At 41.1% G+C, this 16070-nt stretch overlaps 1 protein-coding gene across 2 annotated transcripts in view; it reads left to right on the top strand.

The window, feature by feature from the left end:
- The first annotated feature begins 883 nt into the window (after positions 1-883).
- The window catches only part of NOL10 (nucleolar protein 10), a 90259-nt gene continuing 75072 nt past the window's right edge, over positions 884-16070 (top strand). The window contains exon 1 of one of the 2 annotated variants that reach the window (XM_066236670.1): positions 884-1034. In XM_066236670.1, the coding sequence (XP_066092767.1) occupies positions 969-1034 (66 nt within the window). In that variant the 5' untranslated portion in view covers positions 884-968. The remainder of the gene's footprint in view (positions 1035-16070) is intronic. The other variant, XM_066236671.1, reaches the window with a different exon arrangement.

Genomic DNA, 16070 nt, shown 5'->3' with positions numbered 1-16070 from the left:
CCCCAAGGAGGATGGCAGTCCTGCGCATTTTCTCAAAGAAAGTCTCTGGCAGAAGATAGAATTTGCCTGGGACTTTGACAGTTATAATAAAAAGAAATTGCTAAACCCAGTCATCCTTACCTTGCCATGAACCAGTATAGCCTGTGCCCAAACTGACCCACCTTAGTTACACGTTAAGGAGAATATTATGTTTCGATTTCAAAAGGGCCCTTTTGACTGCGTCGTTAACCCACACTTTCCTCTTGGGTTTTCACCTAAGCCCAGAATCCTCAAATCCTAGGCAACAATAAAAAGCAGCGCTCCAGGGATCGGGAAGAACAGAGAAAGTTTGTGAGCGCTCTGAAAACGATGGGTATGTAAGGGGCTGCGTCGTTCCTGCCACGCACCCATCTCAACGAACAATAGGCTTAAACCCACGCTTCCCTGATCTTCACCCTTTCTTTTACTATTTTTTTAGCATGCTTTTTCTTTTATTTCCTTCCTTAGTGGGTGAATGTCTAACAAAATACAGACCAAAATGACATTTTTAAACACACCAATTTTAAAGAGCGTTTATTTGCAATGTAACATTGCAGAAACACTGGAGAGAAAACACTTCCCATCGGCAGACGAGGGGATAAAAAGCCGTGGAACATCCACATCCCAGACCACCATTCGGAACCCGACCCTTCCGCTCCCAGCCGCTCAGGACGCCGAGAGGAGGAAGAGCTGTTTCTGTCCCGCCCGGTGCGGGGGTCGTGGGCACACACGCCAACCTCCGCACAACCCTCCCCCGTTCTCCTTCAATTCCACCACTTTCTCCCTTTCGGGAACTGGCGCTTTCCCAGCGCCCGGAAATGCATCATCAGCCCGCGCCGGCGCCTCACGCGACAGCTGCGCGCCGCGGGGAACCTGGGAGCTGATGCTCGCGTGCGCCGCGGGGACAGCGATTGGGGCCGGAACGCGGGCTGCCGCTGCTCCGCTCCACCATGCAGGTCTCTAGCCTCAACGAGGTGAAGATTTACAGTCTCAGCTGCGGAAAGTCCCTTCCTGAGGTGAATCACGTCGGGGTCCTCCTCTCTCCTCGGCCCTGGCCCGGCCCGTGGTATCGGGGCCGAGGTTCAGGGTCAGTGCCCGGGGGAGCAGTCCGTGCTGGTAGACGAGGACCCTTCTGTCACCGAGCCAGAAGCTAGGCCGAGGGGTGAGCGGGGCCAGTGTGCTTTGAGGGAACTTTTGTGCAATTCTGTAGGACAGAGGAGGCGTGCCTTCGGGTTTCTGTGGATGTTCACAGCCTCTGTCACCCCGGGGAGGAAATCGTGGACAGATGGGTTGACAGACGTTTCTCCCTTCTCTTAATGCCCGTTCATCAGGTGTTTGTTGAGCACCTTTTATATTCTGGGTTCTAGAAATACATCAGTGAGCCAGGCAGATGCAGACTTGGCACCTGCAGAATTCATGCGATAGAGGGCCTTTGAAACTTGCTGACCGGTACTTGATTTGTGTCTTAGGACATCAGAGTTGGAAGGGGCTGGGGAAATCAGTGATCCTCTTCCATTCTTCTCATGTTTAAATTATGCAACAGATCCAGCAAGGTGGCTTATGCAGGGTCGTACATGTAGGCTGCAGTCTGGTTTTTATTTCTGATAAGCGATGGTCACGTTTCTGTGTGGGCACTTCCAGTGAGGGGAATCTTTGTGCAGAAGCTCATTTACATTTTCAGGTCACTTGTTAGATAATGGGGGATTTTTGGTGTTTTTTTTTTTTTTTTTTTTTTTTTTTTACAAAGACAGAGTTAGAATGATAGATAGGGACAGACACACAGGAACGGAGAGAGATGAGAAGCATCAATCATCAGTTTTTCATTGCGACACCTTAGTTGTTCATTGCTTTCTCATATGTGCCTTGACCGTGGGCCTTCAGCAGACCAAGGACCCCTTGCTCTTGCTCAAGCCAGAGACCTTGGGTCTAAGCTGGTGAGCTTTTTTTCTTTTTTCTTTTTGCTCAAGCCAGATGAGCCCGTGCTCAAGCTGGCCACCTTGAGGTCTCGAACCTGGGTCCTCCGTGTCCCAGTCCGACACTCTATCCACTGCACCACCGCCTGCTCAGGCGGATGGTCGTTTTAAACTATGCTGCTTTATAGCTTGCTGCTGTTGGTCTGAGTTCCGCCCGTGGAACAGGGGGTTCTGGCTTCCTCTTTTAGAGGGGAAGCCCTGGTAATACACCTTTATTCTGCTTGTATTAGGTTGATGTGAAAGACTATATTATTTTCCTAGAAATATACTTAAACGTCACCATTAATTGAAACATTACTGCCTAAAATAAAATCTGAGACTAGCATAAACCTATGAATCCATGCGCTGTATACAGAGAAAAGCCCTGCCTCAAGTTCAGCGTTCCTCCAGAGTCTATGTCTTCTGTGTAGACACCACCTAAGGCATTATACTTAGGGTCTTGAGTGGTGAGTCTACATCAGTGGTAGTCAACCTGGTCCCTACTGCCCACTAGTGGGCCTTCCAGCTTTCATGGTGGGCGGTAACAGAGCAACCAAAGTATAAATAAAAAGATAGATTTAACTATAGTAAGTTGTTTTATAAAGATTTATTCTGCCAAACTTAGCAAAAATCCGACATAAAGTACTTGGTAAGTAATTATTATTATATACTTTAACTTGTTGTAACTCTGCTTTATAAATTTTATAAAGTAAAGTTACTTCCCTACTTTATAAATCACCATTACTGTGGAACCGGTGAGTGGTTAGAAAATTTTACTACTAACAAAGATACAAAAGTGGGCAGTAGGTATAAAAAGGTTGACTACCCCTGGTCTACATAATCAGAGTCCTAAGGATGATAATGTCACGTGTCTGACATTGGTTTATGCTTTTTGAAATTATATCTGTTTGCCTGACCGGTGGTGGCACAGTGGATAGAGCATCAACCTGGGACACAGAGGACCCAGGTTTGAAACCCCAAGGTCTCTCTGGGTTGAGTGCAGGCTCACCAGCTTGAGCGTGGGGTTGTTGGCTTGAGTGTAGGATCATAGACATGATATCATCCATAGTTGCTGGTTTTTTTTTTTTTTTTTTTTTTTTTTTTTTGCTTTAATATTAGAATTTTTTTTTTTAATAAATTTTTATTAATGGTAATGGGATGACATTAATAAATCAGGGTACATATATTCAAAGAAAACATGTCTAGGTTATTTTGTCATCAAATTATGTTGCAAACCCCTCGCCCAAAGTCAGATTGTCCTCCGTCACCCTCCATCTAGTTCTCTGTGCCCCTCCCCCTCCCCCTAACTCTCTCCCTCCCTCCCTCCCATGTCCTCCCTCCCCCCCACCCTTGGTAACCACCACACTCTTGTCCATGTCTCTTAGTCTCATTTTTATGTTCCACCAATGTATGGAATCATGTAGTTCTTGTTTTTTTATGATTTACTTATTTCACTCCTTATAATGTTATCAAGATCCCACCATTTTGCTGTAAATGATCTGATGTCATCATTTCTTATGGCTGAGTAGTATTCCATAGTGTATATGTGCCACATCTTCTTTATCCAGTCTTCTATTGAAGGGCTTTTTGGTTGTTTCCATGTCTTGGCCACTGTGAACAGTGCTGCAATGAACATGGGGCTACATGTGTCTTCACGTATCAATGTTTCTGAGGTTTTGGGGTATATACCCAGTAGAGGGATTGCTGGGTCATAAGGTAGTTCTAGTTGCAGTTTTTTGAGGAACCACCATACTTTCCTCCATAATGGTTGTACTACTTTACAGTCCCACCAACAATGAATGAGGGTTCCTTTTTCTCCACAGCCTCTCCAACATTTGCTATTACCCGTCTTGTTGATAATAGCTAATCTAACAGGAGTGAGGTGGTATCTCATTGTAGTTTTGATTTGCATTTCTCTAATAACTAATGAAGCTGAGCATCTTTTCATATATCTGTTGGCCATTTGTATCTCTTCCTGGGAGAAGTGTCTGTTCATGTCCTCTTCCCATTTTTTTATTGGATTGCTTGTTTGTTTGTTGTTGAGTTTTATGAGTTCTTTGTAAATTTTGGATATTAGGCCCTTATCTGAGCTGTCGTTTGAAAATATCAGTTCCCATATAGTTGGCTGTCTGTTTATTTTGATATCAGTTTCTCTTGCTGAGCAAAAACTTTTAATTCTGATGTAGTCCCATTCATTTATCTTTGCCTTCACTTCTCTTGCCATTGGAGTCAAGTTCATAAAATGTTCTTTAAAACCCAGGTCCATGAGTTTAGTACCTATGTCTTCTTCTATGTACTTTATTGTTTCAGGTCTTATATTTAGGTCTTTGATCCATTTTGAATTAATTTTAGTACACGGGGACAGGCTGTAGTCGAGTTTCATTCTTTTGCATGTGGCTTTCCAGTTTTCCCAACACCATTTGTTGAAGAGGCTTTCTTTTCTCCATTGTGTGTTGTTGGCCCCTTTATCAAAGATTATTTGACCATATATATGTGGTTTTATTTCTGGGCTTTCTATTCTGTTCCATTGGTCTGAGTGTCTATTTTTTTGCCAATACCATGCTGTTTTGATTATCGTGGCCCTATAATATAGTTTAAAGTCAGGTATTGTAATGCCCCCAGCTTCATTCTTTTTCCTTAGGATTGTTTTGGCTATTCGGGGTTTTTTATAGTTCCATATAAATCTGATGATTTTTTGTTCCATTTCTTTAAAAAATCTCATAGGGATTTTGATGGGAATTGCATTAAATTTGTATATTGCTTTGGGTAATATGGCCATTTTGATTATATTTATTCTTCCTATCCAAGAACAAGGAATATTTTTCCATCTCATTGTATCTTTTTCGATTTCCCTTAACAATGCTTTGTAATTTTCATTATATAGATCCTTTACGTTCTTTGTTATGTTTATTCCTAGGTATTTTATTTTTTTTGTTGCAATCGTGAAGGGGATTATTTTTTTGAGTTCGTTTTCTAATATTTCATTGTTGGCATATAGAAAGGCTATGGACTTTTGTATGTTAATTTTGTATCCTGCGACCTTACTGTATTGGTTTATTGTTTCTAATAATCTTTTTGTGGAGTCCTTCGGGTTTTCGATGTATAGGATCATATCATCAGCAAAAAGTGATAGCTTTACTTCTTCTTTTCCGATATGGATGCCTTTTATTTCTTTGTCTTGTCTGATTGCTCTGGCCAGAACTTCTAGCACCACGTTGAATAAGAGTGGAGAGAGTGGACAACCCTATCTTGTTCCTGATTTAAGGTAGAAAGTCCTCAGTTTTATGCCGTTTAATAGGATGTTGGCTGATGGTTTATCATATATGGCCTTTATCATGTTGAGATATTTTCCTTCTATACCCATTTTGTTGAGAGTCTTAAACATAAAATTGTGTTGTATTTTATCAAAAGCCTTTTCTGCATCTATTGATAAGATCATGTGGTTTTTGTTCTTTGTTTTGTTGATAATGTGTATTACGTTAACCGTTTTGCGTATGTTGAACCATCCTTGAGATTCTGGGATGAATCCCACTTGATCATGATGTATTATTTTTTTAATATGTTGTTGTATTCGGTTTGCCAGTATTTTGTTTAGTATTTTAGCATCTGTATTCATTAGAGATATTGGTCTGTAGTTTTCTTTCTTTGTGCCATCCTTGCCAGGTTTTGGTATGAGGGTTATGTTGGCCTCATAAAATGTGTTTGGAAGTATTGCTTCTTCTTCAATTTTTTGGAAGACTTTGAGTAGAATAGGAACCAAGTCTTCTTTGAATGTTTGATAGAATTCACTAGTATAACCGTCTGGACCTGGACTTTTATTTTTGGGGAGATTTTTAATAGTTTTTTCTATTTCCTCCCTGCTGATTGGTCTGTTTAGGCTTTCTGCTTCTTCATGACTCAGTCTAGGAAGGTTGTATTGTTCTAGGAATTTATCCATTTCTTCTAGATTGTTGTATTTGGTGGCATATAATTTTTCATAGTATTCTACAATAATTCTTTGTATATCTATAATGTCTGTGGTGATCTCTCCTCTTTCATTTTGGATTTTATTTATTTGAGTCCTGTGTCTTTTTTTCCTTGGTGAGTCTTGCCAAGGGTTTGTCAATTTTGTTGATCTTTTCAAAGAACCAGCTCCTTGTTTTATTGATTTTTTCTATAGTTTTTCTGTTCTCTATTTCATTTATTTCTGCTCTGATTTTTTTTTTGCATTTTTCTGAAGCTGGAAACAGGGAGAGACAGTCAGACAGACTCCCGCATGCGCCCGACCGGGATCCACCCGGTACACCCACCAGGGGGCGACGCTCTGCCCACCAGGGGGCGATGCTCTGCCCATCCTGGGCGTCGCCATGTTGCGACCCTCCTGGGTGTCGCCATGTTGCGACCAGAGCCACTCTAGCGCCTGGGGCAGAGGCCACAGAGCCATCCCCAGCGCCCGGGCCATCTTTGCTCCAATGGAGCCTTGGCTGCGGGAGGGGAAGAGAGAGACAGAGAGGAAGGCGCGGCGGAGGGGTGGAGAAGCAAATGGGCGCTTCTCCTATGTGCCCTGGCCGGGAATCGAACCCGGGTCCTCCGCACGCTAGGCCGACGCTCTACCGCTGAGCCAACCGGCCAGGGCTCTGCTCTGATTTTTATTATCTCCTTTCTTCGGCTGGTTTTGGGTTGTCTTTGTTCTTTTTTTTCTAGTTCCTTAAGGTGTGAAGTTAAGTGGTTTACTTCGGCTCTCTCTTGTTTGTTCATATAGGCCTGAAGTGATATGAACTTTCCTCTTATTACTGCTTTTGCTGCATCCCAGAGATTCTGATATGTCGTATTTTCATTTTCATTTGTCTGTATATATCTTTTGATTTCTGCGCTTATTTCTTCTTTGACCCATTCATTTTTTAGAAGTATGTTGTTTAGTTTCCACATTTTTGTGGGTTTTCCCCCCTCTTTTTTGCAGTTGAGTTCTAGTTTCAAGGCTTTATGATCAGAAAATATGCTTGGTACAATTTCAATTTTTCTAAATTTGCTGATATTGTCTTTGTGGCCCAACATATGGTCAATTCTTGAGAATGTTCCATGTACACTAGAGAAAAATGTATACTCTGTCGCTTTGGGATGAAGTGTCCTGTAGATGTCTGTCATATCCAGGTGTTGTAGTATTTCGTTTAAGGCCACTATATCTTTATTGATTCTCTGTTTGGATGACCGATCTAGAGCTGTCAGCGGTGTATTGAGGTCTCCAAGTATGATTGTATTTTTGTTAGTTTTTGTTTTAAGGTCAATAAGTAGCTGTCTTATATATTTTGGTGCTCCTTGGTTTGGTGCATATATATTAAGGATTGTTATGTCTTCTTGATTCAACTTCCCCTTAATCATTATGAAATGACCATTTTTGTCTCTGAGTACTTTTTTTGTCTTGTAGTCAGCATTATTAGATATGAGTATTGCTACGCCTGCTTTTTTTTGGGTGTTGTTTGCTTGGAGTATTGTTTTCCAGCCTTTCACTTTGAATTTGTTTTTATCCTTGTTGCTTAGATGTGTTTCTTGTAGGCAGCATATAGTTGGATTTTCTTTTTTAATCCATTCTGCTACTCTGTGTCTTTTTATTGGTAAGTTTAATCCATTTACATTTAGTGTAATTATTGACACTTGTGGGTTCCCTACTGCCATTTTATAAATTGCTTTCTGTTAGTTTTGTATCTAGTTTGATTCTTCTTTTTTGTTTTTCTATCATTTGTTTTTGTTTGTTTGTGTTCCATACTTCTTTCCTCTGTTGCTACCTTTTTTAAGTCAAGTGTTTTTGTGGTGGTTTTTTTAAGGGTGGTTACCATTAAGTAATGAAAAGGGTACCTACCATATTCATTGTAGTACCCTATCTTATAAGTATTTCTGCACTTCATCATCCTTTGCTACTGTTAATCTCCATCCTCTCCCCCCTTTTTTTCCTTTGTTGTCACAGTTTAAGTTTGGTTTTATTGTGTTCTTGGTGGAGCTGTTACTTGTGGTGTTGTTTTCTTTTGTTCTTTGAATCTGGTTGGAAAACCCCCTTTAGTATTTCCTGGAGTGGGGGCTTTCTGTTGATAAATTCTCTCATCTTTTCTGTATTTGTGAATGTTTTTATATCTCCTTCATACTTGAAGGATAGCTTTGATGGGTATAGTATTCTTGGCTGAAAGTTCCTCTCTTTCAGGGCTTTAAATATTGGGGTCCACTCTCTTCTAGCTTGTAGAGTTTCTGCTGAGAAATCTGATGATAATCTAATAGGCCTTCCTTTATATGTTGTACTCTTCTTTTCCCTGGCTGCCTTGAGAATTTTTTCTTTGTCATTGGTTTGTGTCATCTTTATTATGATGTGCCTTGGAGTGGGTTTGTTGGGGTTAAGAAAACTTGGTGTTCTGTTTGCTTCTTGAATTTGAGGCTTTAGTTCCTTCCACAGGCTTGGGAAGTTCTCGTCTATTATTTGTTTGAGTATATTCTCCATTCCATTTTCTTTCTCTTCTCCCTCTGATATACCTATTATTCTTATGTTATTCTTTCTGATGGAGTCAGACAATTCCTGTAGGGCTTTCTCGTTTTTTATTATTTTTGAGTCTCTTTCTTCTTCTCTCTGTTGTGCCTCAAGTTGTTTGTCTTCTATTTCACTAATCCTATCTTCAATCTGGGCTGTTCTGTTAGCTAAGCTTGTTACCTCGTTTTTCAGCTCGTGAATTGAGTTTTTCATTTCTGTTTGATTTGTTTTTATAGTTTCAATTTCCTTGGTAATATATTCTTTGTGTTCATTGAGTTGTTTTCTGATCTTCCTATATTGCCTTTCTGTGTTTTCTTGTATATCTCTGAGTATTTTTAAGATTTCTATTTTAAATTCTCTGTCATTTAGCTCCAAGGCTTCCAATATGTTAAGTCTTTTCTCCATAGATTTTTCCACATCTATTTGTGTTACCTCTCTTTCTTTTGTATCCATAATATTCGATTTCCTCTTTCTTATCGGCATCTGAGGGTGGTCTTATTGATAGCACTAATTAGAATTAATAAAGAGTAAAAAGTAAAAAAAAAAAAAAAAAAAAAAAAAGGTAAAACACCCCACAAAAAAAAACAGTAATAATTTATTATTTCCCCCTTTTTTTCTCTCTTCTCTTTCCCTCCTCTCCCCTCCTCAGGGAAATATCGTGCCTATAATGGAGGGCCTGATTTGGGGTGAAGAGTTCAAGGGGCAAAAAAAAGGGAGTAGGGACCTACTAAATGCAAAAAAAAAAAAAAAAAAAAAAAAAGGAAGAAAATCTTAGACAAGCATAAGATGATTTGCTTGTATGTGATGGTCAACTAAGAGATATAATGAGAGGGATAAGAGGGAACCAGAAAAAAGGACCAAAAAAGAATAATAAAGAAGAAAAAATAAAAATAATAAGTAAAAATCTGTTGTATTAAGTGGAGCGAAGACTAAATACAATGGAGACCTTGGGTTGGGAGGACCCAAAATGCCACAAAAATAAACAAACAAGAAAAAAAAATAAAAACAAAAGCAAAAAAGAGAAATAAAGCCAAAAAAAAGCCTTGAGTCCCAAATTAACTAATTTGTTCGTGATTGAGGATTATATGGGAGGAAAGTAAAATGAGAAAAGAAAAAATGAATAGAAAGGAAAAAATAAAGAGAAAAATGAAGGAAGAAATAAAATAGGAAGAGAAAAAAACAAAATAAAGCAAGACAAAAAAAAAAAAAAAGAGGAGAGAGTGAGAGTTAAGTGTTTTGGAGTATAACCTTAAAGGAGGGTGAGGATGAAGAAGAAAAATAAAATGCAACACTCATGGGTAGTGTAGTTCAAGAAAGGGGAAGCATAAGATGGGCAGAGAATAGAAGGACCGAGGTGGAGGAAATAAAGGCAAAAAGATAGAAGAAACAAACAACAACAACAACAACAAAAATAGTGGATCAAGTTGTAAAGTCTGTGGGTTTTTCTTGATTTTGAGAGGTTAACTTCTTCCTTTTTCTTTTCTCTCCCTCTTCCTGGTCGGTGACTCTGTACCCCAGGCTCTGCCCCTGTGTCACTCTTAGGTAGGGATTTGCAGTTGATGGGATTCTATGGCAATGTCATATAATTGGCTTTAGTCTTGCTGGAAGTAAAGGCTTGTTGGCGTTTGCAGGGTCCAACGATGAGAGAGTTTGCTTTCCTGGATTCTCTCTCCTAGTCCCCCCTTTCTGAATTAGCAGCCTGGTGATCCAGCTATAAGGCTGCAACTGCGTCTGCCTGGGGAGTAAGAGGCTCAAAGAGCTGGGAAATCCCCACTCTATCCCCACTCAGTGCAAGGCTTTGGGAAAGGCTCTGACAGTCAGGGCCTCCAGTGTAATCAGGCGGGGGTGGGAGTCAATTGTTGTCAAGGTGACTGTTCAGCGCCTATCATTTAGTTGGACCTCTCAACCCAGGCTTTCCACACTTTGTAGCCTGTTTTTGCAGGGAAGAAGAGGCACTAGTCTCTGCTTACGACTAGTGTAGTATAGACCTTATTATCTGCCAAGTCCTTCTTGTTAGCGTTTATCCCTAAATATGGAGGCTCTATTAATCAGAAGTTGCCCCCGCCCCTTTAGCGAGAGGCACTAAAAAATATCACGCCTCTTGTCTTGGAACGCTGAATTGAGAGAGATCTTATCAATTAGAACCGAGGGTGCGCAGATTTCATGGGTTAAGCTAATTTCAGTGATTGGGTCGCAGCTGTGTTTCCGAAGGTATTTTAGGCTGCCTGCGCGCGCCCCTCCCCCAACGCTTGATTGTTAGCTTGAATGGCTGGGTGAGGTGCCCCGCCCACGGAGAGAATCTCCCAAGCCTCTCCCGCTAGCCCCGCCGCTGGCGGCTGGACCGCACCAGGCGCAGGATAATGGAGCCCCCTGGGTGTGCGGGCCAGCAGGGCGCCCTGGGCGCGTGGAATGCCCAAGGCACGCGCGCGAATGGGGCGCTCCGGGCACCGGTGGCCGGCGACCCCCACTCGCAGTGTGCGGGCCGCTGGGAACGTCAGCGGTGCTCAACCGGACCCGGGCGCGCGCGGCTGCTCGCGGCAGCTCGCGGTTCCCAAGTATATGGGCTGACTCACCACAGGCGCACTTCCTTGCGGTTTGAAAGAACGTCCCTGTGGTAGATTCCTCCACACCCTCGTCTCTCAGATTCAAGTGATAACAGTCCTTTCGCTATCAGTTTGTGTGGAACTCCGGAATGCTCCGAGGAGAAATTTTTCTGTTTCTAGTTGATAAATTTGTTGTGATTTAGGGGAGAGCTGTCGGACGCGCTGCTCACGGCGCCATTTCCGTGACGTCCTCACGGTTGCTGGTTTAAGCCCAAAGGTTGACTTGAAGCCCAAGGTTGCTGGCTTGACTGGAGTCCCCCTACCCTCTCAGTCAAGGCACATATGAGAAGCAGTCAATGAACAACTAAAGTAACACAGCTGCGAGTTGATGCTTCTCATCTCCCTTCCTGTCTGTCTCTGTCTCTCTCTTGCTAAGAAAAAGAGCAATTACATCTGTTCATATTTCTCTTGCTTTTCTTTCATTTTTTTAAGGTTTGGATTAATCATCATTATTGACATTCTGGATTGAACAGTTCTTTGTTGTGAGAGCTGTCCTGTGCATTGTAGGATATTTGACAGCATCCCTGACCTCTACCCACTAAGAGCACACCTCCAGTTGTGACAGCCAGCTGTGTCTTAGGAATGCCCAAAATCGCCCTTGATTGAGAAGCCCTGTTTTAGGGTAATCGTAATTGATGAGTGCTTCAACATGTTCATATAGCATTGTTATGCTCCACTGATTACAGAACAAAACCTACTAATAGAATAAATACAACTTTTCAATGTCTCATTGCTCTCTTATTAAGTGTCACCTAGTCAGTTATTTATCTAGTTTTATCCTTTGTAAAATATATATGTCTTGCCTGACCTGTGGTGGCGCAGTGGATAAAGCATCAACCTGGAAATGCTGAGGTCGCCGGTTCAAAACCCTGGGCTTGCCTGGTCAAGGCACATATGGGAGTTGATGCTTCCAGCTCCTCCCCCCTTCTCTCTCTCTGTTTCTCTCTCTCCCTCTCTCTCTCCTCTCCAAAAATGAATAAATAAAATTAAAAAAAAAAAAAAAAAAAAAAATATATATGTCTTTAAGAAATTTTCTCTTTTTAATGGTTTGCTTTTTAAAATTTCACTTAAGTAGCCTGACCAGGTGGTGGCGCAGTGGATAAAGCATCGGACTGGGATGCAGAAGACCCAGGTTCGAGACCCTGAGGTCGCCAGCTTGAGCACGGGCTCATCTGGTTTGAGCAAAAAAGCCCACCAGCTTGAAACCAAGGTCTCTGGCTCCAGCAGGGGTTTACTCGGTCTGCTGAAGGCCCGCCGTCAAGGCACATATGGGAGAGCAATCAATGAGCAACTAAGGTGTTGCAATGTGCAGTGAAAAACTAATGATTGATGCTTCTCATCTCTCTCCCTCCGTTCCTGTCTGTCTGTCCCTGTTTATCCCTCTCTCTGACTCACTCTCTGCTTCTATAAAAAAAAAAATTTTTTCACTTAAGTAGATGAAGTGAAATTGTTCTGTATATTTGTTATAACCCATAATATTTGATATTTACTGTTTTCTCCTAGACTGATTAAATGGATTAGTTTTCTCTTGTGTAAAATATGGTAGTTCTAAAAATTTATTGTCTGATATATGTAAATATACACAAGAAAAAATTATCAAGATGGTATGTTAGCAGCAGGGTTAGGATTACAGAATATTTTTATTTTCTATGTTATATATTCATATAAGGCAAGGGTCGGGAACCTATGGCTCGTAAGCCAGATGTGGCTCTTTTGATGGCTGTATCTGGCTCGCAGACAAATCTTTAATAAAAAAATAATAACGTTAAAAATATAAAACATTCTCATGTATTACAATTCATTCATTTCCTACCGCTCATGTTCATGGTTGCCGGTGGCTGGAGCCAATCACAGCTGTCCTCCGGGACAACACCAAACTTTTATTGGATAATGTGTAATGTACACGGATTGTTGTATGGCTCTCATGGAATTACATTTTTTTTTTTTTTTTTTTGCATTTTTCTGAAGCTGGAAACAGGGAGAGACAGTCAGACAGACACCCGCATGCGCCCGACCGGGATCCACCCGGCACGCCCACCATGGGGGCGATGCTCTGCCCACCAGGGGGCAATGCTCTGCCCATCCTGGGCGTCGCCATGTTGCGACCAGAGCCACTCTAGCGCCTGAGGCAGAGGCCACAGAGCCATCCCCAGCGCCCGGGCCATCTTTGCTCCAATGGAGCCTTGGCTGCGGGAGGGGAAGAGAGAGACAGAGAGGAAGGCGCGGTGGAGGGGTGGAGAAGCAAATGGGTGCTTCTCCTGTGTGCCCTGGTCGGGAATCGAACCTGGGTCCTCCGCATGCCAGGCCGACGCTCTATCGCTGAGCCAACCGGCCAGGGCAAGGAATTACATTTTAAAATATGTGGTGTTCATGGCTCTCTCAGCCAAAAAGTTTCCCGACCCCTGATAAAAGGTTTAAATTTTTTTTGATTAATTTTAATGGGGTGACATTGATAAAATTGTCTTCCGTCATCTTCTAACTGGTTTTCTTTGTGTCCCTCCCCTCCCCCAACCCCCTCCCTCTCCTTCCCCCCACCCTGTAACCCCAACACTGTTGTCCATGTCTCTGAGTCTCATCTTTGTGTCCCACCTATGTATGGAATCATATAGTTCTTAGTTTTTTCTGATTTACTTATTTCGCTCAGTATAATGTAATCAAGGCCCATCCATGTTGTTGTAAAAGATCCAATGTCATCATTTCTTATGGCTGAGTAGTATTCCATAGTATATATATACCAAAGCTTTTTAATCCACTCGTCCTCTGATGGACACTTGGGCTGTTTCTAGATCTTTGCTATTGTGAACAATGCTGCCATAAACATGAGGATGCATTTCTTCTTTTCAAACAGTGCTATGGTGTTCTTGGGGCATATTCCTAACAGTGGTATAGCTGGGTCAAAAGGCAGTTTGATTTTTAATTTCTTGAGGAATCTCCATACTGTTTTCCACAGTGGCTGCACCAGTCTGCATTCCCACCAGCAGTGCAGGAGGGTTCTTTTCTCCACATCCTCGCCAGCACTTATTCTGTGTTGTTTTATTGATGAGCGCCATTCTGACTGGTGTGAGGTGATATCTCATTGTGGTTTTAATTTGCATTTCTCTAATGATTAGTGATGTTGAGCATTTTTTCATATGCCTATTGGCCATCTGTATGTCCTCTTTGGAGAAGTGTCTATTCATTTCTTTTGCGCATTTTTGGATTGGATTGTTTGTCTTCCTGGTATTGAGTTTTACAAGTTCTTTATAAATTTTGGTTATTAACCCCTTATCAGATACATTGTCAAATATATTCTCCCATTGTGTAGTTTGTCTTTTTATTCTGTTCTTATTGTCTTTAGCTGTGCACAAGCTTTTTAGTTTGATAAAGTCCCATTTGTTTATCCTGTCTTTTATTTCACTTGCCTGTGGAGACAAATCGGCAAATATATTGCTGCGAGAGATGTCAGAGAGCTTACTGCCTGTGTTTTCTTCTAAGATGCTTATGGTTTGACGGCTTATTACATTTAAGTCTTTTATCCATTTTGAGTTTATTTTCGTGAATGGTGTAAGTTGGTGGTCTAGTTTCATTTTTTTGCAGGTAGCTTTCCAGTTTTCCCAACACCATTTGTTGAAGAGGCTGTCTTTACTCCAGTGTATGCTCTTACCTCCTTTGTCAAATATCAGTTGTCCATAAAGATGTGGGTTTATTTCTGGGTTCTCAGTTCTGTTCCATTGATCTATATGCCTGTTCTTATGCCAGTACCAGGCTGTTTTGAGTACAATGGCCTTATAATATAACTTAATATCAGGAAATGTGATACCTCCCACTTTATTCTTCCTTTTCAAGATTGCTGAGGCTATTCGTGTTCTCTTTTGGTTCCATATAAATTTTTGGAATATGCGTTCTATATCTTTGAAGTAAGTCAGTGGTATTTTAATCGGTATTGCATTGAATTTATAAATTGCTTTGGGTAATATAGACATTTTAATGATGTTTATTCTTCCTAACCATGAGCATGGTATATGTCTCCACTTGTTTGTATCTTCCCTGATTTCTTTTATCAGTGTTTTATAATTTTCCGATTACAAGTCTTTAATCTCCCTGGTTAAATTTATTCCTAGGTACTTTATTTTTTTTGGTTGCAATGGTAAAGGGGATTGATTCCTTAATTTCTCTTTCTGACAGTTCATTGTTAGTGTATAAAAATGCCTCTGATTTCTGAGTATTGATTTTATATTCTGCCACCTTGCTGAATTCATTTATCAGGTCTAGTAGTTTTTTGACTGCTCCTTTAGGGTTTTCTATATACAATATATCATCTGCAAATAATGATAGTTTTACTTCTTCTTTTCTAATTTGGATGCCTTTTATTTCTTTTTCTTGTCTGATTGCTGTGGCTAAGACCTCCAGAACTATGTTGAATAAGAGTGGTGAAAGGGGGCACCCCTGCCTTGTTCCTGATCTTAAGGGGATTGCTTTTAATTTTTGCCCATTGAGTATGACGTTGGCTGTGGGTTTGTCATAGATGGCCTTTATCATGTTGAGGTATGTTCCCTGTATTCCCACTTTGCTGAGAGTTTTGATCATGAATGGGCGCTGGATTTTTATCAAATGCTTTTTCTGCATCTATTAAAATTATCATGTGCTTTTTCTCCTTCCTTTTGTTTATGTGATGAATCACATTGATTGATTTGCGAATATTGTACCAGCCTTGCCTCCCAAGAATAAATCCCACTTGATCATGGTGTATGATTTTTTCCATATATTGCTGGATCCGGTTTGCTAATATTTTGTTGAGGATTTTTGCATCTAAATTCATCAGGGATATTGGCCTATAATTTTCTTTCTTTGTGTTGTCTTTGCCTGGTTTTGGAATCAGAATTATGCTCGCCTCATAAAAGGAGCTTGGAAGTCTTCCTTCCTCTTGAATTTTTTGAAATAGCTTGAGAAGGATAGGAGTTAGTTCTTCTTTGAATATTTGGTAGAATTCACTTGTGAAGCCATCAGGCCCAGGACTTTTCTTTTTTG

This window comes from Saccopteryx bilineata, chromosome 6 (assembly GCF_036850765.1).
Source record: "Saccopteryx bilineata isolate mSacBil1 chromosome 6, mSacBil1_pri_phased_curated, whole genome shotgun sequence".
NCBI lineage: Eukaryota > Metazoa > Chordata > Mammalia > Chiroptera > Emballonuridae > Saccopteryx > Saccopteryx bilineata.
This window is presented reverse-complemented; position numbering and strand designations above follow the sequence as displayed.